The sequence below is a fragment of the Actinia tenebrosa genome, unplaced genomic scaffold (assembly GCF_029948245.1).
Source record: "Actinia tenebrosa isolate PJP-AT-01 unplaced genomic scaffold, QUT_ActTen_1.0 PGA_scaffold2__45_contigs__length_23673736, whole genome shotgun sequence".
NCBI classification, from domain to species: domain Eukaryota; kingdom Metazoa; phylum Cnidaria; class Anthozoa; order Actiniaria; family Actiniidae; genus Actinia; species Actinia tenebrosa.
The window spans coordinates 13,452,978-13,478,076 of NW_028292579.1; the positions used below are offsets into that span (position 1 = coordinate 13,452,978).

The 25,099-nt window shown below is 36.2% G+C and overlaps 4 protein-coding genes across 4 annotated transcripts in view; 2 read left to right on the forward strand and 2 right to left on the reverse strand.

Annotated features, from left to right (window-relative positions):
• Window positions 1-2,289, forward strand: part of LOC116302633 (origin recognition complex subunit 3) — a 35,007-nt gene extending 32,718 nt beyond the window's left edge. The window contains exons 22-24 of the mRNA XM_031711971.1: window positions 34-150; window positions 1,302-1,390; window positions 1,522-2,289. Coding sequence (XP_031567831.1) covers window positions 34-150; window positions 1,302-1,390; window positions 1,522-1,627 — 312 coding nt within the window. The 3' untranslated portion in view covers window positions 1,628-2,289. The remainder of the gene's footprint in view (window positions 1-33; window positions 151-1,301; window positions 1,391-1,521) is intronic.
• Window positions 2,290-2,655: 366 nt separating this feature from the next.
• LOC116302636 (protein MIS12 homolog) lies at window positions 2,656-7,791 on the reverse strand. The gene is made up of 10 exons (XM_031711973.2): window positions 7,617-7,791; window positions 7,449-7,516; window positions 7,306-7,347; window positions 6,626-6,688; window positions 5,670-5,729; window positions 5,490-5,573; window positions 4,650-4,712; window positions 4,201-4,258; window positions 3,235-3,329; window positions 2,656-2,849 (listed from the first exon to the last, which is right to left on the reverse strand). The coding sequence occupies exons 1-10, from the start codon at window positions 7,699-7,701 to the stop codon at window positions 2,796-2,798; spliced, it is 672 nt and encodes a 223-aa protein (XP_031567833.2). The 5' UTR covers window positions 7,702-7,791; the 3' UTR covers window positions 2,656-2,795.
• A 276-nt stretch (window positions 7,792-8,067) lies between these two features.
• On the forward strand, window positions 8,068-21,209 carry LOC116302638 (uncharacterized). Its single transcript, XM_031711977.2, has 28 exons — window positions 8,068-8,165; window positions 8,861-9,075; window positions 9,270-9,545; window positions 10,068-10,274; window positions 11,268-11,303; window positions 11,423-11,503; window positions 12,068-12,184; window positions 12,563-12,661; window positions 13,485-13,640; window positions 14,070-14,150; window positions 14,284-14,316; window positions 14,419-14,499; window positions 14,681-14,776; window positions 14,867-14,944; window positions 15,060-15,122; window positions 15,227-15,282; window positions 15,373-15,438; window positions 15,692-15,794; window positions 15,882-16,502; window positions 16,827-16,924; window positions 17,653-17,722; window positions 18,131-18,166; window positions 18,253-18,304; window positions 18,938-19,050; window positions 19,154-19,240; window positions 19,600-19,814; window positions 20,136-20,271; window positions 20,507-21,209. The coding sequence occupies exons 2-28, from the start codon at window positions 8,902-8,904 to the stop codon at window positions 20,768-20,770; spliced, it is 3,495 nt and encodes a 1,164-aa protein (XP_031567837.2). The 5' UTR covers window positions 8,068-8,165; window positions 8,861-8,901; the 3' UTR covers window positions 20,771-21,209.
• LOC116302639 (trafficking protein particle complex subunit 1) lies at window positions 21,076-25,027 on the reverse strand. Its single transcript, XM_031711979.2, has 4 exons — window positions 24,824-25,027; window positions 24,631-24,701; window positions 22,919-23,057; window positions 21,076-22,771 (listed from the first exon to the last, which is right to left on the reverse strand). The coding sequence occupies exons 1-4, from the start codon at window positions 24,920-24,922 to the stop codon at window positions 22,655-22,657; spliced, it is 426 nt and encodes a 141-aa protein (XP_031567839.1). The 5' UTR covers window positions 24,923-25,027; the 3' UTR covers window positions 21,076-22,654.
• Between the last annotated feature and the right edge of the window lie 72 nt (window positions 25,028-25,099).

Sequence of the window (25,099 nt, forward strand, 5' to 3'; positions counted from 1 at the left end):
ACTAGTTTGTGTTGCTTACGTTTATTGTTTTAGTGTGAGTGTTGTGAGATTGATGCAGGTACAATACAAGACTCCTTACCGGACATATCCATTGCCTACAAGCTTCATCTAGAGTGTGGAAGACTGATCAATTTATATGACTGGTTACAGGTTAGAGAAGCTTGGTTTATTGGTCAGTGTTTGTTGTCTGGTTAGACTTGCTCCAAGTCTCACTCGTTATTTTTTCCGTTGGCAAGTCTTCGAATTCAAATCTCAGGACTTCGGGTTCTGACAGATTTCCGAAGGGAATGGCCAAAAAAAAAATGCGACATCAGTTGAGAAACTAAGAAAATTTAGGGATCAAATCCTGTCGGCTTCATTCAGATTACCATGAGCCATCTCCTATTACAAATAACTTTGAAGTCTGTGGCATGAATAGTCACTGACAAATAATTTTCGATCTCAATATCAATCATGTCAATCAAAGGTCCCGCCAACTTGTCCAATATTAATGAGATGCTGAGTTTTACAAGTCTCCCTCGCTTTTCTTTTTTTCCGGCCATTCCCTTTGGAAATCTGTCGGAACCCAAAGTGCTGAAATTGAATTCGACGACCCACCAACGGAAAAAATAATGAGCGAGACTTGGAGCAAGTCTATTGTCTGGTTGGCTATTAATAGGTGGGTAAATACTAGTGGTGAGTAGGTAAATAGTTAATGGTCAATGATTGGACGGTAAGTGGTTGGTAGGGTGGATTGCGAGTGTTCAGTGTGTGGATGGCTAGTGGTCAGTGGGTAGATTGTGAGTGGTCAATCGGTGGATGGCTAGTGGTCAGTGAGTGGACAGCTAGTGGTTAGTGAGGGGACAGCTAGTGGTCAGTGGGTGGATGGCTAGTGGTCAGTGGGTAGATTGCGAGTGGTCAATCGGTGGATGGCTAGTGGTCAGTGAGTGGACGGCTAGCGGTTAGTGAGGGGACAGCTAGTGGTCAGTGGGTGGATGGCAAGTGATCTATATGTAGACGACTAGTGGTCAGTGGGTGTATGGCTAGTGGTTAGTGAGGGGACAGCTAGTGGTCAGTGGGTGGATGGCTAATGATCTATATGTAGATGGCTAGTGGTCAGTGGGTGTATGGCTAGTTGTCAGTGGATGGCTGTTCAATGATCAACAAGTGGTTTTAAAGTTCAAAGACAGTTGATAGTTTTGGTCCAGAGATAAAGTATAAAATGATAAGCATCTGCTGGTTATGTAGTCCGTCAGTAGTTCAAACAAGATCGGTCACTTGCAACCATATCATTTATTTTAATACTTTCCTTTGTTCAATAGGCATTTAGCGTTGTTATAGATCCAGATTCATGTAGTTCCAAGAAAAAGACTCCAGCAAAGAAAAAGAAAAAATCTAATGAAGAACTACAGTATCCTTTGAAATCTTAGTAAAACATTAAGAGTTGATTTTTGAAGGTCCTTATAATTTTAACAAAGGGCCAGGCTTGTGGATAAAATACAATCATTCTGTTTGAGTTTATTTCCCTTAACCTAGTACAAGGGCTCGATTCATCAGAGCTGTTTCAGAATTACAATTTATTGGGTTCATAAAACCCACCAAGAGAAAGACTGACCATGTTCAGCGCCTGACTTGGGGAGGATGTTAGATTAACACAATATTGCAATTATTATAAACCAAGAGGTTACATTGTGACTGGGATGTGATAGATATACACAGCAAAACAATTGACTGCTTTTATTTATCTTGCTAAGTGAATTTTAGGCTGAAAAAAATCCAAGAAAAAGCGACAAGATAAATATTCTTGTTTTTGCCCAGGGTCTTGGTCCTCTCCATATCATAAGTGGATCAGTAAAACAAAATATCATAAGTGGATCAGTAAAACAAAATATCATAAGTGGATCAGTAAAACAAAATATCATAATTGGATCACTAAAACAAAATTTCATAAGTGGATCACTAAAACAGAATATCATTGGAATTTAGCTGTTTTAGCATCAGACATCATGTTACAACTTTTCTGACAATTCAATGTTCTATAAAATATCAACAAGTTTATGGCCTCAAAAAATACATTCATACAATGCTGTACACATAAAAAAAATATATATTATATTTGATGGTTGTACTCTATACTATAACTACTAAATAATATAAAATCGGTAGTATGTCTATATATTGTCAAATTACTTTACGAGAAGTGCAAGAGGATGGATGCCGCTGGGGTACTTGTTCTGGAAAAATTCAAAACATTTCACAAATTTGTCATTTACATTGTCCCACTGTAACTGAAATAAAATCTAAAAACTCTTCTTGTGTTATGAATTTATTTGTAATCATTTCATTGTTCTAATACTGGCGTGTGATTATATAATAATAATAATAAACTCTTTATTTACTGAGGGTAGCACTAAATAGCAATATGCTAACAAACCTGTGGCCCTCAATTGGCTGATTCAAAGATTTGTAAGAAAATTGGCTTGGGTGACTTTGGTTTGTGTAGTCGCAGAGTAATTCCTCAGGAAGCAAAAAGCAAAAAAAAAAAAAAAAATAAATCAAAAATTGCAATTTGATATATGAAAAAAAATTACTAAATATTTTTCATACCAACTGTTTTATGCACCTGTATTCTTCCGAAAAAGCCAATAAAAATTGGAATGCAAAACATGTTTCCCCTTGTTTTACTCATCTTTTAATTGTGTCATTTAACTTACATTTAATTAGTAGACTAATTATTAAAAAAACAATCATAGTATACACGTGTGTACAAAAACTAAACATTATTTACACAAATGGTGAGTAGGAAGTAAATTTGTTCATCCTATTTTAAGTTTTTTTCTTGCAATCTTTGCTTTTTCACCTTTAGGTTCCTTAAAATAAAGAAAGAATAAAAGTTAATGAGTGACCATTTATTTACACTGGGCTACCTGTGGTCTAAGGCAGGATATTGCATGACATTTGGGTTTCCTGTGGTATGAGAGGCAGAGAGGTTAATATTGATCTTTTTTGAAAAAATTGCTTTTTTGAACCTTTTGATATGAGCTTTAATAACAAAAAGGAAATTCATTTTACTTCCATAAGGCAGGGAGTGGTTGCCCAAATCTCCCGAGTCAAGGATACAGTATAAAGTGCTTGAAGGTGTGCCCTTTATTCCCTCAGAATATCAGTGCTTCTTACTTAAAGCTAAAGATATACAGAACCAAGAGAAGCCAAAACAGATGTGGACCTCTACTGTAGCTCTGAATGACACAATACCTGGACAGGAAGCACTCCACCCTCTAATGCCATGCTTAGTTGATCATGTAACTTGTTTGCTTGATCACAGGTGAATACTAAGCACTCTTTAAGTCCTATAAAACAATAATATAGCAATACAAATGAAAGTACTCTCTAGTAGGTATCAAAATCATGCAACATGTTATTCAACATTTACTTTGTCGTACACATTATTATGGATGTTAGTGAACTGCTGAACCGAGACAAAAAAAAAAACCAGCCACTATTACATGCCATGTCTACTGTCACTCCCAAAAACATTGATGTTTATCTCTACCTTCCTTTTTATACGTCTTGCCAGTAAGCATGCTTAGCGATTTTCCTATGTGAAGAGATAAACTTCAATGCTTTTGGGTGTGACTGTAGATGTTATGACGCATAATTCAGTGGCATGTTTTTTTTTTTGTCTCGGTGGTTGGAAGTTTGTTGACATCTGTAGTAGAGTGTTCAGACTTGATCTGGTAAACAGTACTAAAGAGTGAAGGCATTTGACCCATGAAATAAAAAATACTAAGTCATTGAGTTCCTTCATTCCTTCCTTATACTTGTTTTAAATAACAACATAAAATGGCTGGGGGTTAACTAGAAAACGTATGGTTAACTTAACCCTCAAGCTCAAACACTAATTCTAGTATCTATTTTTTTTCCTTTGTAAATAAATAAATATATATATCCTGCATGATTGTAAATAGATTTCTAGTACTAAATGTTTTTATGTATTACTCTTCTCCCTATGAGTAAAATAAACGTTGTTGTTGAGTGTATTTAGTCAAATAGACAAAAGATAACAATGGAGTTAGGGTCTACTAATGAGTATTAGTATATGAGGCATGTGTGTTGAATTAATTTATACTGCTCTGTGCTATTCTGTGGGAATAGTGCTACTTACTAGACTACTGTTTCAGAGATACAGTGCTTACACTCTACTACTGCAAGTTGGTTTACCTAAGCCAGTTTGACATGTTTTTTCCAAGAGATCCAAGTATTTACCACATTCTGCAACCTGCAATTAATGTAATATGCTGGTAATAAGCAAGTACTTAGTAAATCTATGGGAGTAGTTGTGTCATGAGCCATGCAAGCCTATAAGCAGGTATCAGTAATGTATCGGTTGTCAGTAAACGTATCATAATAACACCTAATTGCAAAAACATTGTCATATAAAAATAATATATAGAATAAATTAGGAAAATTCGTTTCGATTCTAAAGCCCCCTAGATCGATGAAAATATCTGTTTTAGTATATACTCGCAATGTCAGTCTATACTTTCAAGACAGTGAAATACTTACTCCTGTTTTGCTTTGTTACTGTATAATACTCTTGCAATTAGGTGCATCTACTGACAGACTGGGCTATGATTTTGTCATCTAGTGCTCAGACTTTGCAGTATTACCTGAGTTTCAGCTGATTCCAGTTCTTTCTGTTCTTGTTTCAGTGCTTTATTTACATATTTCGCCTGTATCAAAAATGTTACTCATAACTCGATATGAAAGCTAAAGGGTCTGGCACACTTAGTGATCATGTCTCCGTCACAGGAAACAAGGCATATTACAGCAGTTTTCCTAAGATTGTGAAAAGCTCATGGCACAAAAAAGGTCATGACACTGCTAGCCATGCGCCACGCAAATCACACTGTGCCAGAATATACTGTACCCTCCATCTAATCAAATACGTCCGGGAATACAGCATGAACATGGCGCAGACCTGGTCATGCCAAGGTCATGGCATATGCACTGCCAAATCAATCACATAAGGAAGAAAGGAAAAAGTCAACCAATAAAAATCCTAGATAACATGGTTGCAGCATAGGGTCGCATCAAGGCACAAATACAGCACTGATAATAGACGGCTATACCTCCAGACATACAAACATCTGTGGCTTTGTCAATTTTCAACTAAAGTTTTCTTGGCCGATATGTCACCTGACATAATGAATCTTAGTAGGGTTACTGAAATAAAGGTGCTCTTTTCAGTGCTGGTATTGGTTTTTCTCTCAGTTTAATTTTAACTCATTCAAATTTGCAGCTGCCATTTTGGAAAAGTGTCTATTTCACAGTCATTACAAAACTGTTCCAATGACAGCATTATGCAGGGAAGAGAAATGGAAATATTGTGCTTAAAGACTGCAAGTGATAAGTGACAAATCTACTGACATAATATAGAGAAGAGGGAAGTGAAAATACTGATGCTGAAACCCTGATGCCAAGAGTGAGAAAAACAGTGACAGACTTACTGCTTTGAGTTTTCTTAAAAGCTCTTGAATTTCATCGTCCATTTTGACTTCTTCATCTTTAGTATGATTATGACTCTCATGTATCTTATAAGAAAAAACAAAGAAGCTGTCAAATGTATTAAATAAGGTTTTAAGGTTTTAAAAAAATACTTATGTATACATGAGTAAACACATGAGTACCTTATCTTCAGGGAGTAAGACATTTGGTGGTATCTTGAATATGTTCTGCATTAAAAATATCTAGACAAATACAAAATTACCTTAGTATCAGACTTGTGACCCCATGGGCTTTACTTACACGACAGCTCTGTTGACTGACTCAATGTATGTAGCCTTGCATTTGTAACCTATGAAAGACACACACTAGTGGAATCCCATGGTTTATGAAAAGAAAATTACTCCATGACGGGCGATCTGAGCGCAACACGCTAAAAAGAGATAAAAATTGGAAAAATATATATACCAGGATCTGACACCAGCCGACAAGATGGCAAAAACGGATTAAAATGGAATGCAGCATGACTGAGATGGCAAGGCTAACTTCCCTTGGGGCGAACCCTAACTCTAGTTGCTTGACCAGCTTGCTTTTTGTCCAAGCTCTCCTTTTACTGTCCTAAACTGTCGTATTTATAAAGGGGCTAAACATCCACGCCACAGAAATCAGCTTATTCCAATAGTTAAATGTATCCTAAACATTGGCAATAGGAGAACTGTTTATGAGGTAGTCCCACAAAGGAAATGACCTAAATGCAAGATAGATATTGGTTTGACTGAACGAATAGCTCAGGAAATTGATCACACAGCCTTACTCATCCAAAATACTAAACTTTGAGTGCCTCTTTCCTTAGAACTACACTCACGTTTGAATGTGTTCCCTAACGAAAATATATTAAGTCCTCTATATTAGTACTTAGAATTGCAACGAATGAGCAGCTCTTATAAAACTGCTTAAAAATGATATTCCAAAATGACTTAAGAATAAATTCATGCAGATTAAACAAAGGTTTTTATTCTTGTGAGAATAAAAGTATATGGTTGCTGACGTAAGTAAGGTCCATCCTGCTTCTCCAGTGGAAATTCCTTGACCTGGCCCTCCCCCCCCCTACTAACTACCTGTATTCTCTAGACATACGCACCTCTAGCCGATCAAATGACACATCCATACTTTCATAAAACTTTGACAGCATTTGGTCTGTTTTCTACAATGTCAATAAAAGCAATTATATGCAACTCTTCCTGCTGTATTGGTGGGGTGTTGTGCACCAATAATGCAATGAACCCAAGATGGTTAGCACTGGTCAGTACTGAGAATGCTATCCCACAAACACTGCCACCTGGATAGCTCAGTTGGTAAGAGTGTCAGTCTGTTGTGCAGGAGGTCATGGTTCAAGCCTCAGCAAACAAACACAAGTTGCTGCCTTTTTAATTACAAATGCTTAGACTTTCAAGTCTTCTCAGCCCTTCTGTCTTCACTATGTAAGGCAGCCTGTAAAAAACTCCACTGAAGACGCTACTACATGTGCCTACAGTAATTGGCTGTGTATGCTGTTGTGGTGTGCTTCACAGGGAATGAATCCATAAATCAAATCATAAATCATTGCTGAATGGATGTGTGTATTAGGGGAGGGGGTATAAAAAGTCCTGATTTTCTTAGCCTCTCAGAGGAGGAGGACTGTGTTATATTAGTCAAGAGTACATAGAAGTCTAAGAGTGCTGCAGGGTGTGACAGCTGGAATGCATTACCTTCAATCCCAAACCCCTTCATGATAATTTGTAACTGCTAAACCATCTTAAAATCTTATCATGATTACTGTACCTGGTGTATTTGCTCAGCTGTACAATCTTTCGTCAATGTTGGCTGCATAAACGAGTAAAGATCGAAAACAAAAGCTTAATTCGTTTGTCCAGAAGATGAACATTTTATAATGCAACCATTTATTTTACAAGACAAAAACATACCTCATTGCTTAACAACTTTTCGAGTTCTATAAAACAATCACTGACGTAGTCATTTATAGCATTGTAAACTGTGAAAAAGAGAGAAAAGTTAGTTTCAAACCATTTAGTTTAAGCTTATCGATTTGAAGGTACAACACTACTGTTTCGTTTAATAATTCAATATCTTACCTCCATCCACGAAGGATTTGGGCGTAAAACCAAAAAATTGTGTTTCATATTCATAATTCTTGTCTTCTTCACGATTATAAGCCATGTTCTATCTCAAGAGATTGCAGTTTAAGAGAGAAAAACAAGCAACAGGTTGTCAAGCTTCTAGTCTCCCGCCATAAATCCAAATGAAGCATGCCGCAAAGCACTTAGTGGGGGAGGGGTAAGATACGATACTGTTTTATTAATGTGTAGGTATACAAATAACAAGAAAGTTAAGCAAAAATTGGTCAATAAGGAGTAAAAGTCTTCGTCTAAATTATTTTGATGCAATAAAAGTTTAAGTGAAGACTATAATGAAATTTTTGGAGTTAAACTAGCCATCGTTATGGCAACCTTCCCCTACCTTCCCCTCCCCTACGAATGCTGGTTGTTATCGTGTCAGCGGCTTGTCTTAGTAGCATAACAATTTTCTTCAACGGTCACAGGCATCTTGTTTAACACGTTCAACACTTTCTTTCTTCTTCTCTTTTCCACCAAAAGAACGGACCAAGTCAGCCTGATCACAAGGTTAGTACCTTGCTACTTCCTACACGAAAAGTCTTACTGTGTTTTGAATTTATTTTTCTAAAGAAATTAGCGATACTAAATTGGGTTTGTTTGCGAGTTATGACAGAACTAACAGAACTTGACATAAGAAAAACTTGTAGGATCTTATTTAGTTCTTTTGGTTTGTTTTTTTGAGGTCCTTATATTTGTTACAAACTATTTTGGAACTGTAGATTATCTATAACACTAAATTAGTAGAATCCTTACAGTATGAGTCTTATGTTTTATGCGATCCAGAAATCCATCCTACAGAATCTGTTCGAACGACTTTAGGTGCTACTGGTTAAACGTGTGTGCTAAAATATATACCACGTTTTAATCATCATCTATTATTTCATGCCTTATTATTCTGCGATACTTTCTTCAGTGTAATGATTGTGGTTATTATTACTGCTAACTGGTGACGAAGAATCATACAACCACCTGTTGCTATGCTAACGACAGTATAATCTTGAACTATAATTGTTTTAGTATATAAACAACTGTATCTTCTTCGTGTTCGACATTCATAAAGCTTGGCTGCTTATCCAACTTGTGAAAAGAAATCATTAGTTTCTTATTTACAAGAAAATAATTAAAACATAAAGCAAATGAATAAACTCGTTTGGTTTGGTGTACATATAGTGAGTTTAACATTTATACACCTCTATCTTCAGGCTGCATGATGGTCAGGTGATGTTGCTGTAGATGGATATTAATGGATACTAGCCTTCATTCGGCATTAGGAATATCCTACGACTTTGAGAACAATATGCCCATACCAGAAGAAATCAAATCACAACCATACAAGTTTAACCCTGTAACACCTGATGTATCACCTCCTCCACCACCAGGCAGAATGTCGCAGTTCACTACACCAAGAAACCAACAGGTATTCATTTTAATAATCTAGAAATATGAATAGTAAGAACACTTTTGATAACCATGCAACCCAGACTATCTCCAGATGCACCATTCATCAAATTTACAATGGTCTTAAAAGTATAGCTGTGTGGAGGTTAGAAAATCATGAAAAGCACTATCATGCAATGATTTTTCATTATTTTCTGTGTGTTTTTCCCCTAGAATTTTTTAGATTCAAGAGCTTTAGGTGACATCAGCAATGTGACAAGCATGGATATCCATGAAATGGAAAATGTTCGCAATCATTTACAGAATATGCTAAAGACCTCAAAAGATTTGAATATTGATGGGGATTATGAAACAAGTGTTCATACAGGATCAGCTGATCAGGAAGATGTGCCAAGAGATGGGGCTGAAAATCATTCCATGACTAGTGTCGATACTGCTGCTTTCTTGCAGAAGATGTTGCCCAATTCATCACCTCTTGAAGAACTAAAAGTTAGTAACTTGATTCTACAGGTTCTGTTTACCTTCAGCAAAATTTAAGACCTTACCTTGCAAGCAGAGCAATTGAGAGAATAATATATGCCTCTGGAACCAGAGAAACTGCAAGCTATAAACCAAGGCAAAAAGTGTTATGAAAATGAATGAAGTTAACTGAATAATGGCTGCCTCTAGATCTGTTGCTAATAGGCCTTTTCCAACAAACAGTAACATGCTGATACAGTGTATATGACTTTGATAACAAATCAATTTAGCTCAAGGTCCCCTGGGGCAGACTCTGCTGGATGGCGAACAAACTTTAAACTGCTTCGTATCTTGAAATCGAAAGTATCTTTTAAGGGGAAAAAAGTATGCTTGAAAAGGTTTTGGATACCACAATTATTTAGTAATCCAGCAAAAAATCATTAAATAAAGGAAGTCCAATTTTTTTTGCCATCCAGTAACAATCATTATTTTACAAGCACAAGAAAGCAAGCTACCATTAAGGACTTTCAAGATTATCATAATTATTTTCAGGTTCACTTTGAATTTGGTGATCAATCAAGAGGAGCACATGCAAAAGATGACACTTCACAGACACCTCACAGCAGCATACAACATGCATCTGATGTTCGAAAACAAGTTGCACATCCCCAACACCCAACATCAGGTGCTAACAGAAGCTTGATGTCGGAGAATACGCTCCTGAGGGAACATCTTGATAGAGAGAGGTTTAGAAGGAAGGTAATGTTAGTTACTAGATAATATGCTGATTTTTTTAAAAAGCATTGATCTTAGTCTATTAATAAATTAGAAAAAGGCTAATAATAACATATTGTATAGTTGTGGTCTGCCTGTGATGGTCTTCTGCAATACACAACCACAAACAATAGCCCTTATTACGCCCAGCATTATTCTAAATTAGGGTACAACAAAGTGAGGGTACCAGGTCAAGCTTGTAATATTAATTTCAAGAAAAACTATGTGCTAAGATATATTGAGTGTGTTTAATTTTATAGGATAATTTGTAGCTCATGCTTGAAAGTGTATTTTATGTCTTACTTAAACAGTGCTCCATTTAAGAATGTACTTTTGAAAATCATTACTGACCACTGTGACTTTTTCAGCCATTTCATGTCAAGTCAAGCATTTCATCAACACAAACTGGCCAATACTTCCCTATAATATGCTTTACCAAATCGTTTAGTGGAATCCACAATTTTTTTAAATTGTGACTTCTATATTCTATATTCTCAAATGATGTACATAGTGTTTTTAGTTCAATAGTTTGTATTCTGTTTATGGCTTTTAGTGTTTTCATTTACTAGCTTTCATTACTTGTGTGCTTCACTTACTTCATGTGCTTGACTTGCTTGTGGTGCTTGACTTGCTTGTGGTGCTTCACTTACTTGAGGTGCTTCACTTGTGGTGCTTCACCTACTTGTGGTGCTTCACTTACTTGAGGTACTTCACTTACTTGAGGTGCTTCACTTACTTGAGGTGCTTCACTTACTTCAGGTGCTTGACTTCCTTCAGGTGCAACCATTCCTTGGTTGATGAGGTCTCTAGCAATTTGATTTCCAACTCAAACAATGCAAACAGATCGAGGTGCCAACCTTTGAAAAGTTGAACCTGCATATTTTCAAGATGTTTTTCTTAAAATTGATGTATCCATTATGAAGAATGTTGGGCTTCCTGAGATCTCTAATATTATCTTTTCTTATTGTACATTCACAGCATTGCGAGCAGCAGATTCAAGAATTACATACAAAGGTAATGTAGATTTATATTTTGTTTTGCTGTTATTGAGATCATAATAAAAACACTGCATAGTTCCATTATTCATCTTATTATTTACAAAATTGCTTTTTCTGACAAAAAAATAATTTCAGTTACTTGAGATTCAGCAAGAGTTGGCTGTTTCAGTATCATCAGAAAGAAAAAAGGATGTGATGATAGAACAACTTGACAAGGTTCGTAGTACACGTATAATCAGTACTGATTGATGCTAGGATAGACAATACACACTACCATTTGCCGACCATTTGCCATGGTGTCTATAAAATGTTTGAATAACGGCTACTGACAGTGTTTACACATTAGAGGAAAGATACACACTTCTGGGATTATGATGATGACTCAAAAACCAAAAGAAACACTTGGCTACACCTTGTGTTCCTAGTAAGAAGTTGCATCTCTTGTGCAGTGCAGAGACATGCAGTACAAAAATTATAAGTAGCTATTTTTTTTATTTTTATATTGCTTGAGTCAAAACCAAAAGTATTATGGGAAGCATGGGTGGTGTCGCAGTGAGAGCCATTATGTGACCTGGGTTCAGTGCCATGTGATCAAAGTTGCTTGTTGGTTCTTTCCTGTCCTTGAAGGGTTTTTCTCCAGGTTCTCCGGTTTCCCTCCCTCTGCGAAGATTAACTTCTAAATTCCAGCAGAAGAAGAGCCACTCTTTGGAACTACTGTTATAACTCCCATTAAGTATTAAATTGTTCATTCATAGAACAACTGTATTTTTTTAATGACAGACATTAGCTAAAGTAGTTGAGGGATGGAAAAGACATGAGCAAGAAAAATTGATTATGATCAGCACATTAAAACAAGAGAGAGAGGTGCAGGAACAGTCTCACAAGAAGCAGCAAGAGGTATGATTTACCTGAGAAAATAACACATATTTCAATCTCAAGTCTAAACAAACCAATAAGGAAAGCACATTGATTAATACGTTGTTGCTGACGTTTTGCTTGCAGCACGCCATGGGGAAAAAGAAATTGCTAACTTAAATTACATTTCAATTCCAAAAGTTTTGAAACTTTGTCATATGATATAAAGGGCCACAGTTGTATAATTTTTGTTTTCGTAGTGTTTTTGAGAATCTTAAAGGAAAAATGATGTCACAAATTTGGAAACAAATTTTCAATTTCACATTCTAATAAATCTGAATTGTGAATTGTGAATAGTTTTGCTAATTTCTAAAAAAAATTAATTTTCTTTCAAATGTTATACAAAATTGCTTTTAATAGATTCTGCTTCAGTTTGAGAAAGAGTTGGCACAAGCAGTGGAAGCCTTGACCAAAGAACAGGAAAGGGCAACTGAGGCAGAGAGAGAAAAACAATTAGTGGTGAGTTAAGTGCATTTGACATATCCTTCCATGGTTTTCCAGCCACCCACGCACCCACCTACCTATCCAACCTTAAATTCAATCCTCCAAACCACCTATCTATCCATTCATTCAATCCACCCACCCACCTATCCATTCATTCAATCCATCCATCCACCCACCCACCTATCCATTCATTCATTCCATCTGTCCAAACCATCTATTCAATTTATTTGAAATTTTTTTAAATTTTGCATAATGAAAGTACATCATACTAGAAGTAAAATAAGTAAGTAAAAAGAGGGGGTCCTGACTTCGTTTAGCCATCAGAATACATGGAAGCTCACCCTTTTTACAGTGAAAACCTTTTAGCCTATCCATTCATTCCAACCATCAATCCAAACATCCACCCATCTACGTGTATCCATCCCATCTATACACCCTCCCATCCATCCATCCATCCATCCAACATGATCCACTGATCTATCCTTCCATTCCATCCATGCACCCTCCCATCTTTCCATCCATCCAGCATGATCCATCCATCCAGCATGACCCATCCATCCAGCATGATCCATCCATCCAGCATGATCCATTCATCCAGCATGATCCATTCATCCAGCATGACCCATCCATTCAGCATGACCCATCCATTCAGCATGACCCATTCATCCAGCATGATCCATTCATCCAGCATGACCCATCCGTCCAACATGATCTGTCCATCCAGCATGATCCACAATCCAGGATGAAGCTTTTGTAATTGTTACAATTTTTTTTCCTTTAATGTCATTTTCAATTGGTAAAATTTAATGACTTTTTATACTGCTTTGGTTTTGCTAAGATTGAAAAACAAAAAGAAGAAAGAGAGCAACTGCTCCAGGTCTTCACAAAGGAGAAAAACAAGGTTAAACAGATGGACGAAGAAAAGATGGCCATTATAAAGGAAAAAGAACAGGCGCAACAAAAATATATGGAAGCACAAAAAACAATCAATGAGGTGGGAAAATATACATGTATAATAATATAATAATAATAACTTTATCTCACACAGAATTCAGAAAGCTAACCACTTATTTACACTGAAGCTGTGCATAATTGTATCACATGTATCACAAGTATGCAAAAACATTTGGTTATAAGACAGTAATGTTATAGTAATAGTGAAAATGTTGTGAATAATGCAAATGAAAGTATTACTTAGGAGAATACTTAGTAATACTTAATAAAATGGGAAAAGGGATAGCAATAGTATTAATAATACAGTTGAAGAAATCCTTGAAGACCCACTGTGATAATAATGATAGCATATGGTCTGATTATCCATCCTTCCTGTGCCACAGTATAACAGTTGATCAAGTGTTAATGATGGTAATTAACATTGTGCCAACAAGTGTTATTTTAATATTTTGATGAACCAATTTTTCAGCTTTCAGAAAAAAATAGCAAAGTACAATCAGAGTTGAAATATCTAGAAGAAAGATTTTCAAGCTCTTTAAGTGAGGAAAAGGTGAATAAGCAATAAATAACATTTTCCATATATTATCATGCATGGTTTGTTTGAGTTTAACTTAAAATAAATCTATTGTGGCAGTCCAACATGGAGTGTAAATTTAAACCATTTTCTTCCTTTAATATTTCAGAAAAGACTTCAAGAAGAAAGAAAAGTAGTAAAGGTAATGTTCATAAATTAAAATTATTTTTTCTTCAAAAGCTGTTAGAATGAGACTAAAAAGACAAAGTGACTATGCCTAATGTTCTTCATCTAACTTGCTTAGGACTCCAAAGATGCCATGTCAGCACTGCAGAAGGACATTCAAAGACTTGAGATGGATCTTGATACAACAGTTAGAGAAAAGGTGCATGCAAATTAATCATGCACTAATCAAAGTTAAGCCTCAGGAATATTTCCCTTCCCTGAGGAAGCAGTTATTTTCAAATTCATGACCCAAGTTGAATTTTCAAAACAATTGTTTAAAAGTTTTGAAAACAAGAAATGTCTTTATCTAATATAGTATATAAATTATTGTGTTTGAATAGGAGAGTTTGAAAATGGAGATGAGTCTCATGCAAGCAAGATATGAAGCAAGTAAGGCTAAAGAGGAGAATGAAAGACAAGCAGAGTTAGAAAGACAGGTAAATCAATGCCTGAATGTCTGATTCCTGTCATCTACAGTCTGAAATATTTTGGTAGGTGTTTATCTTGTTCTTCTGGTTGAATCACAGGTTACACAGAAACTGGAAGAACTTCAGAAACAAATGACGAAATCAGAAAAAGAATTGAGAGACAATCATAGACAGCAGGTTAGTAGCTGGTTACTATGAACCAAAACAGTACTACTCTCCCTGCTAAACCTGTTGAGAAAACCAGCAGAAATCTTGCTCCGTGTTTATATTGTTTTTACTTGTCAATTAACAGATTCAAGAGGTAAATAACAAACACAAGGAAGAGATGAGACAACAACTAGAAAAATTTCATGAGGTAAATTGAATATGGAGTAAAATGCAATTGACATTCATTTGATACTATGTTGAGTTCTTGTAGAAACTTTTTATTCAAAATCCTAAAAACCCTCTATTTTTTAGGAAATAAAAAAGAAAGATATCAAACTTAAAACAGCTGCAACAGAATATGAAGAGAGGTAGAGATCAGATCACTTGAAATGTCCTTGAGATAAGGATATTTGTTTTTATTCTCATTCTTACTCCTGGGATTTCAAACTTTTTTTAAGGCTGACGGATGCTCAAGATAAGATAGCAGCACTTTCCAACCAACGACAGCAACTGGAAAACCAAAGGTAATATCATATGAGACCTCATTTTTTTGTTGACGATGTTGGTGGCGACACAGGTTTTCCTAGAGAGGAATATTTACTCATCCCTTCCCACCAAAACAAATCATAAACCCCTCCCCCTCCCCCTTGCAACAGAGAGATAAAGACACTGAAAAATCATTGCTAAATTTTTGAGAGGATCCCACAGCTGAATATATGCATTGCACATGGGGTCTCAGCATTATTGTATAATTTTAACTTTCTTCCTTTATTTTAGGCAAAATCTTACCATTCGTATGCATCAAATGATGCAAGCTCATTGTGATGAAGCTCTTCGTCTCTTGACAGCAAACAAGTCTCCAGCAAAGGCAGATACTAAGGTAGTACTTAAGAATAACAAGATAGATTTGAAAACACCCTGTTTTGTCTAAGTTCCTGCCATTGATGACTGTTAATTGTCATTCTAGGTTGACCCCATGTTCAAGGCAAGTATCCAAGGAGGAACTTCAAAATGGCAATCCCAAGCACAGTCTCCCCCCTCAGTCTTCACTAACCCAATAAACAAGTACCCAGCAACAGATACCAGCAGCTCTTACCAACACTATACCACAACCCACATTACTCAACCCATCACAGACTATAGCTCTAGGCACAAGGATCCCAAGATGAACCAATACCCCGCTCATGGTGGGCCAACTAAACACAGGGTGCCCAGTACCAATTACCACTCCACTGAAGACATGTCAACTGTCATAAATCAACAGCATACACAGCAGTTCCTACACAGTGATCCAAAACACTATTCCCCTGTGACAACATCAATAACAGCACCTTGTTCCCCTGGTTACCAGGTTAATAAAGGGTCATATCCAGAGAGTATTATGTTCTCAGGTAGTTACCTTGAGGGTGGGGTAGGTGTTGATGGTGGGACAGAAGTCACTACGTCAGGACTTGATTTTGTACCCTTGAAGGCTGTTCAAGATGATCATGATACAGATAGTGTAATAAGTGGTCTCCATGAGTCTCCTGGCTCAGGTCATGGTACTTATGGTGGCAGCACTTTCCAAGATATGGGCTATCAACAGAAGGTATGATAAATGGAAGCAAACATTCATTACTTGTTTAAGATGAGATTATACCATGCTGAATTAGTTGTTGGCCTAGGAGGGTTATGAAGTAGCTTCTGATTGGACAAGTCGATTGCTGAGTCAAGTGCTAGTTAGCTGCCTATTGGCTGTTTGTTATTAGTAGAAATAAATAAGAACCTCTGTTTTCTTATAGACATTTGAATACTAATATGTATGGAAAATCCAGATACTGTTAAGTTTAGAAAAGTTCAAAGTAATATTGTTATGTTGATCATGACTATAGCGGAAGACATAACCATGATTATTTATTTTTTCCATTCCAAGGTAATATCAAGTGGTGGTAGTAATGGTACACTACTAGAGCAAGACCTGGATGAAAGTCGGTTGACAGTTACCTCACCTGAGATTTTACAGAAAAAACGGTAAGACAGCTAGACTGCCCTGTTTTACTCTACCTCTCTTTTGTTCTTTTTTCATACAAACATGACATTTGCATTCATTCACAGGCATGATATTTGCATTCATTGATAGGCATGACATTTGCATTCATTGATAGGCATGACATTTGCATTCATTGATAGACATATTTGCATTCATTGATAGACATGACATTTGCATTCATTGATAGGCATGACATTTGCATTCATTGATAGGCATGACACTTGCATTCATTGATAGGCAAGACATTTGTATTCATTGATAGACATGACATTTGCATTCATTGATAGACATGACATTTGCATTCATTGATAGGCATGACATTTGCATTCATTCATAGGCATGACATTTGCATTCATTGATAGGCATGACATTTGCATTCATTGATAGGCATGACATTTGCATTCATTGATAGGCATGACATTTGCATTCATTGATAGGCATGACATTTGCATTCATTGATAGGCATGACATTTGCATTCATTGATAGGCATGACATTTGCATTCATTGATAGGCATGACATTTGCATTCATTGATAGGCATGACATTTGCATTCATTGATAGGTATGACATTTGAATTCATTGATAGGCATGACATTTGCATTCATTAATAGGCATGACATTTACATTTATTAATATACATGACATTTGCATTCATTAATAGGCATGACATTTACATTTATTAATATACATGACATTTGCATTTGATAGGCATGACATTTCAGTAAAGCTCCAAGAACAAGAACAGCGCCAAGCAGAACTAAATCACTATGTTAACATGGTATATAAGTACATCAAACATAATGCATCAAATTTCACTTAATCTTAACCTAATCGAAAAAGTATCTAATTGGATTTACCACTGCAGACAACATAATGGATGAAAGCCTAGTAACAGGTTTTCCAACCCATTTGATAGGGCTACTTATAAATTGAAGAAAGAAAAAAAGTTGATAAATTTGCAAAAAGGTTAGGAAAAACTGGGTGAGAAAAACAGAGAGAAAACCCTTGAATCAAGGAACCAACAAACATCTCTGCTTACATACAATACAGAGTCCAGTGAATCAAACCAGGTCACCTTGGTGAGAGATGAGTGCTCTCACTGCTACTCCATCTGTACTTCCCAGAATTAATTGATGTTAAATTGATATTCTTCATCTTATCAATTCCTTTTGCCTCCTGCAATAAGCTTTTGAAGAGATCACCAGGTCATCCAGTAGGTGAGGTGGGTGCTTAATTATCTTCAAAACATTATTTTATTATGGTTATGATAAATTGAAGTCTAAAATTCTATTTTATTCTTGCAATCAGGATATAGAGATTTTATCATCTGGACTCATGGCTATCCCAAGTTCTGTTCAAGGTAAACTAGTTGTATATTACTGTCAAACCATGTCAAGCATGGACGCATAGAGGTCATTGACTTTTTTTTGGGGTTCTTGGTTTCATTATTTAATTTGAACATTCATTGAAAATGAATCTTCAAAGCCTACTAGCATTTACAATAGCCAATCATATAATTATGCAGCTGAAATGCAAGAGCAACTTTTTGTGCAAGGAATATGTAATATTAATGACTTACCTTCTATTTCCACTATAAACAAGAGCCTATGAGCCAAGCTAATCAAATTTCAAAACTATTATTATTTTTTCAATATTGAAGATTCGTTTTCAATAATGAACGTTTGAATCGAATAATGAAATCAAGAATCCAAGATTGTGACCATCATGTGTTAACTCTTGAGGTTTGACTGTAATTGAAAAAGATGATGTTTGGATTCAAAATAGATTTAATAAAACAATTTGAAAGTTAACTTTATTATTGATAGTGTATTAAAGACCTCCAGATTTGAATCTGGATATTTTGACGATGTCCTATAATATAAGGACAACTACAAAAAATAAAAATTGCATGGAATGTACCTAAGGCATCCACAGTGGACTATAATATTTGTCCTTACCTCTTCCCACTGGTTTGTTGTTGTTGTTATTTCAGGGCTTGATGATTTCTCCCCATTCAAAACCAATGGCCCTGATTATGGCTATTCAACCCAGTCCCAGAGCATGGTCATGGTTGGGTCTCATTCTGTAACCAAGGATCATTCACAGGTTTGTATATTAAAGTTTATTTTAAAACTAGAAATCAAACATGTATTCTTTTGTGTTACCTTACTTAGTTTGCTATATTCAGTTTACACTGCTTTCTTGTCAGCAATCTCAAAATACTGTACCAGCTTTTAACAAGACAACAGTCCCTGTGGCATTTAATGTAAAACAGATGCAATCACAGCAACATCAGGTAAAAATCACTTGGCTTTGTTTGTGAATTGTTTGGGAGGGGTAGGGGTGGTTCTGCTTGCATTCTCTGATACAGCTACTTGTATTGGGGCAACTGCAGGTAGCTAAGAGAGGAAAGCAACAACCAAAGTTACCAGCAGGGGCATCAGACTACCACTGGAGGCTTAATTATAATGCTGCATATCCCCACTTTATCAGATTCTCTTTCTCTTCAGTATTATTGAAGGTGCTGTCATTCAGCATTTTGGATCAAAAATTGAATATAATTTCCATTACCCTGTTGGGATGGTACTGTAGAGTTACATGTGTATACAGGCAATATAATTTATATTAATTTCATGTGCTTGTTTTATTCCCCAGGGCCCCCAATACAGACATCCAATATCACATCCTCAGTCTCCACCCAGAAGAGACAGGAATCCCATCAACCAGGACACCAGCAAACAACCACCTCTTTCCCCCAAACAAATGAAACAGTTGTCCAAACTGCTATCTTTAATGGCAGAGAGCCAGCCAGGAATAGAAGTACCCAGTACGGAACAACTTTTTGGTGTCTTAAAAGAAATGCAAAATGGGTAAGTCAGTGTGGATAGTTTAACAAAGAATATTATTAAATTGTTAAAATTAATGAGATCCTAGGGACCAACAATCTCATTATCAGTCAACCTGTCAAGACCTTTTATTCAATGAACTGTTACAGTAAGAACAGAGTAGTTCCCAATGAATCTGTTTCTGAACAGCTTTAACTTAGAAGAAGAGTAGTTTTTATTTATTCTTTGGGATGGTTGTGAATAATCTGTTGTTTTAGGGCAATCACAGTGCTGAAACCAGTTTTCTGTTCTGAGTGAATCAGATTGCCATTGTTTCTAAATGGAAATGTGCTTTTTTGTTTTTAGAAGCATATCTAGTGGAATCCAGCCAAAAATTGCAAGAGATACTTCTGGTATTAGTACAACAAATACGGGTAAACAAGCAAATGTCAGCAGGGTAAAACGAAACCTAGACACAAGTTATCCATCGTCAGGGAAACCGGTTAGTGAACATATTCATTGAGTATAAAAAATAGAGTATATATTTCTTTCACTCTAGATTTCAAATTCCCTCTGTAACAAGAACAAAGGAATTGTTACGTAATGAAAACCCTGCTTATTTGGAATATTTTTATAGCCAATATTACTTTTTCAGAGACATCATGAGCCAATCCCCCTTCCCACCATACCTTCAAGAAGTTAGTTGATGTATTGAATTAGAAATTTCTTTCTTTCAGAAAATCCAAGGAGTAACACAAAGTAGTCATCCAAGCCATCCGCATGTTCATACAAACCCAACGAAAACAAATGACCATCAAAAAAAGAGGCCCCCTTCTATTGATGGTGAGCCAACCCAAAGATCAGGAGCTGATCCAGATGTTCCTAGACACCAGGCTCCCACCAAAGCAAGCAGCAGGCAAGCTGCCCCACCAAAGGTGGACAAAAAAACTGCTCCACCTCCTGGGGTAAAGCAGACTAAACCTTTGACAGCATGGAGATAGTAATAAGCCTACTAGTGCTTCACAAGACTTTTTAGTTGTGTGTAACATTCTGTATTTATGATGGAAAATCATGAGATCTACGGCAGTATTGAAATGTTAACATCCATTCCACAGTTAATATTAATAATGACGGTATAACACAGTACCGTAACAGCTTCACCGTAACCTCACAACACATTCTTACTATGCATTTATTTCCTTCGTCCAAATCTTCTCCCTTATCTCAACGCAAAGTGTAAATATCATATTAATGGTTGACTGTTTTGGACAGTGGACTAAAAAAATGAAGACAGCTCTACAAGATGTTTATTACATAATCAGTTTAATATCCAACTGTACATAGCCTGTCAACACATACAGCATTCAAAACCTTACACACAAGACTTGCTTATATCCTAAATACTCATAATAATATCCATTTTCCATAAAAAAAACAAAAGACTCATTAGCTAGGCAAAGTTCCCGAATCAACCATTTGGTTAGAACTGTGTGACCAACAACATGTGTGTCTCCAACAACATTCATACAAATTTAGAGAAAAAAATTAACTAGAGCTCTATATATATTTTATTGTCTTATATGACTATATATGCTTTAGAAACAACTAAAGTAATAAAGTATCCTGGTAGTGCCAAAAATTGGTTTCTTGTTGACTTGATAACTATAATTTGCACCAAATCTACATTCTAACATCTACGAATACTTATTTTATCCATATAAATCTCATATAAATTTCACTATGACATCAAATTTATTAAAACAATCTATTGTTTTAACTTTAAGGATCATGGTTGCCAGAAGGGACGAAATGGCAGCAACACAAAAGAAATCAAAATAAAATTTGCTTTATGGGATGGTGAAAAGTGAGAAAAGGCTAAATGGTACACTAAAATTATATAACAAACGAATCTAAGAAGATTAACTAGCATTCTTGCCCATAAACAAGCTGTGATGACCGTCATGTGATGGCAGCCATGACAGTGCCATCTGATTTACACAAGTAAGAATTCAGTCTCCTATTGGTAAAAGACTATTGTTTTACCTCCTGTCATGGCTGCCATCACGTGATGGTTCAAATCCTCTAGACTTTTGCAATACAGTCACCATCATGAATTCTATTGTTTTAATGAAGACATTGTGAGATGCTGAGGAAGCAACTGTTGGAAAGTTCATACACCTCACAGCTGTCAGGATGTCTTTTTATTTAACTACACTTTCCAATGAGAAGCACATCTAAAAAGCAATTGAATTTGCTGGTAATGGGAAAAAATTAATATATGAAACTGACATTAGAATTCAACTCATTTCAAATGTAACCCACCCACTCTTGACTTGTGGTTTCTCTTGTTAATTGAAATGGAATTCTGCTTGATGAATTTGACTATCATTTACGATCAATTTAAAGAATGAACAATTTGAATTTTGTATTTCATGGGTTTTCTTGTTGGTGGAATGATGGAAAATGCTAATCAAAATTCTGATTGGTTGACCTTGAGTTGGTTCTGAAGGTCAACTCAGCTGGATAGGAATTTTAAACTGAGAAAATGATTAATACCCTGCCCTACCTACCCTGCGAGCAGATCCTCTGCCCTACCATGCCCTGTCCTCAAAGTTGAAAATTCCAAGCAAATTCCTCAACTACTAAGAATTGTAATCAAAATTTACCAGAATCGTGTCCAACATTCTAGCTCAACCCTCACTAAAAGTCTTCCAGTTGTCTTGTGATTTAGCTTCCATCAATCAAAATTCAACAATAACTTGATATGTTTGGACTGACAAGAGCTAAAAAGCAGTTCATTTAGAATGTCCTATAATTATCTAAGATAGTTGATAGAGATGAATGCCAGAGTATAAGTATACTTCTGAAAGAGTAATACTTGATGTTCAGTTATATGCAGGTAATCCCTTGATGAATCCATCCAGTTTTGTTTTAAATAGCTCACTTTCTATTGGTTCATCCAGCTTGCACAAGGGGTTCTTGACCACATATTCAACATAAATCTGGAAAATACATCAAAATATTTCTTTAGGAATTAAAAAAGCCTTTTGAATTAGTTTGTTGAATCCTAACCATTCTCAACATTGTTATTTAAATTATGGCATTCAAGAAGTAGCCATTTGATCATATTGACAATGCACTGCACATACCTTGCTATAGATTTCATAAAGTGTTTCTCTAGCATTATGGGTGTTCACATCAGTATTCATGATCAACTTCAATCCTGTTGGTGTCTCATAAAAATGAAGTTTGTATTTACTTGTTGTATAACTAAGAAAGCTGTCTTTTCTAAATGGAGATTGTCAAGGATAAAATTCACATTTTAGTAAGCTTACACCTAAGGTAAGTATCTTCTATAATTAACAGTTATGAAATGTAAGATTAGGAATAAAACATGTTGATTTGGTAAAACAATAATGAAAATGTGTGAAGCATGTATACATAAACAGAGCATGGGCAGAGGCAATAAAGTAATGTGTGAGTGACAGGTCTATTGTTCTCTGGTGGGGTTGTCATGGCAATGGTGGTCAGAGTCACTAGTGTTCTTGACAAGTCTGGTCCAGGTAGAATTTACGTATAGGAATCTTCTCTGTTGAAATCAGATTATCCTCATCTTGTTGAATATTGCCTTAACACCACCTATTTTCTTGGAAACAGTTCTACAAATAACAAGGAGCAGCTATGGGTTTGCCTTTATTAGTTGTCATTGCCAACTTGTTGACGGAGAAATTTGAGGAACAAGCCCTAAATAATGCCATTGACAAACCTACAAGTGTCACTTGGCCCCAAAGACAAGAATAACTTTATGCTTCCCTCCTCTACCTGAATGGTCGACACCCTAACATACCCCTTACCATGGAAACAGAGATCAATGACTTCCCTTTTTGGATGTTGAGGTTTAATGAAAACCTGATGGAATACTAGGACACTCAAGTGTACTGCAAGAAGACCCATTACCAATAGATACTTACTGATGCCAACTCGCACCACCACTTCTCACACACTGTAAGATGTCTCTTATATCTAGACTCTTCCACTGTGCCAATAGTATTTCAGATACTGCTAGTGATGATAAAGAAACCATCACTCATGCACTAAAACAGAACCAGGGCCATAACCAGAACTTTTACAGGGAGGGTGCACATAGAATAAAATCGGACCATTGATCGTTTTTTTTTAACAAAGCAGAACAAACAAAAAAGGTAACCAAAAGAAAGCAGAACAAAAAAAAAGGAGATGGATGAGCGGACCTTAAGCTTTAATGGGGGGGGTGCATGTGCACCCTGTGCTCCCCCCTAGTTACGGCCCTGAGAACGGCATCACGGCAAACAGATTCTCCCTCAAACCACGACCATGAATAACACAGACCCTGATCTAGAAGACAAAACCATGGGTTTCACCTGTCATCCATACATTGCTAACACAACTGACAACTGATAAGTGTGGCATTCAACACCCTTCACAAAGCCTGTCAACATCGTTGACCACAGGAATACCACCATTACAGACCGAAGGCATATATCTCATTGGAAATGATTACTGTAAATGCTATAGGACATCAGTGACAAACTAAGAATGGACAATACTATTTTTCTGTCATTACCGACCAGGCTCACAACAGCCCTGATCATTACATCAACATAATTCTGTTAAAGTCCTCACCAAGACCTCCAAGTACGGCCTAGACTCATCAAGGAATTCAAACTCCCTCATTATTTCAAGAACACTAATGACTCTGAACGTCTTTATCATGACAGCCCCACCAGAGATTAAACCTGTCATTCATTGCTTTATTGCCTCCCATACTTTGTTTACAAATACCTGTACGTGCTTAATATAAATAATAAGCTTAAAAGGATACGAATCAAAGGGAGAAATACGAGCAACAAAAGACTTGATGGAATACAGCATACCATACATTAGTTTAAACTCCTGAAATGACAGGGAAAGAATTAGTTCAAATACCACGATATAAATAAGCTAAACATTGTCATACAAGAGTGAGAGGTCTGAGAGGCAGTCCTGAGAGGAAGCTGTTGAAGAAATTAACTTGCCTGTTCTCTCGACATTTCTGACAGTTTGGTTCGATTCCATTCTTCGTAATGTAAACAGGTACCATTTCGATCAAAAATGTACAAATTGTAGATAGTCATGATCCCAATATAAAAATGAAAAGCCTTTTAATGATAAAGTTTATCACACAGCCATCATGATCAGGAATGAACTGTACAGGCTCTTGAAGGTTCAGCGGAGTATGAAATAAGGGCTATGTAGCCTCGTGATACAAGACCTACCTGTTTAGGTTAGTACTTCATGTCACTTTTCATTGC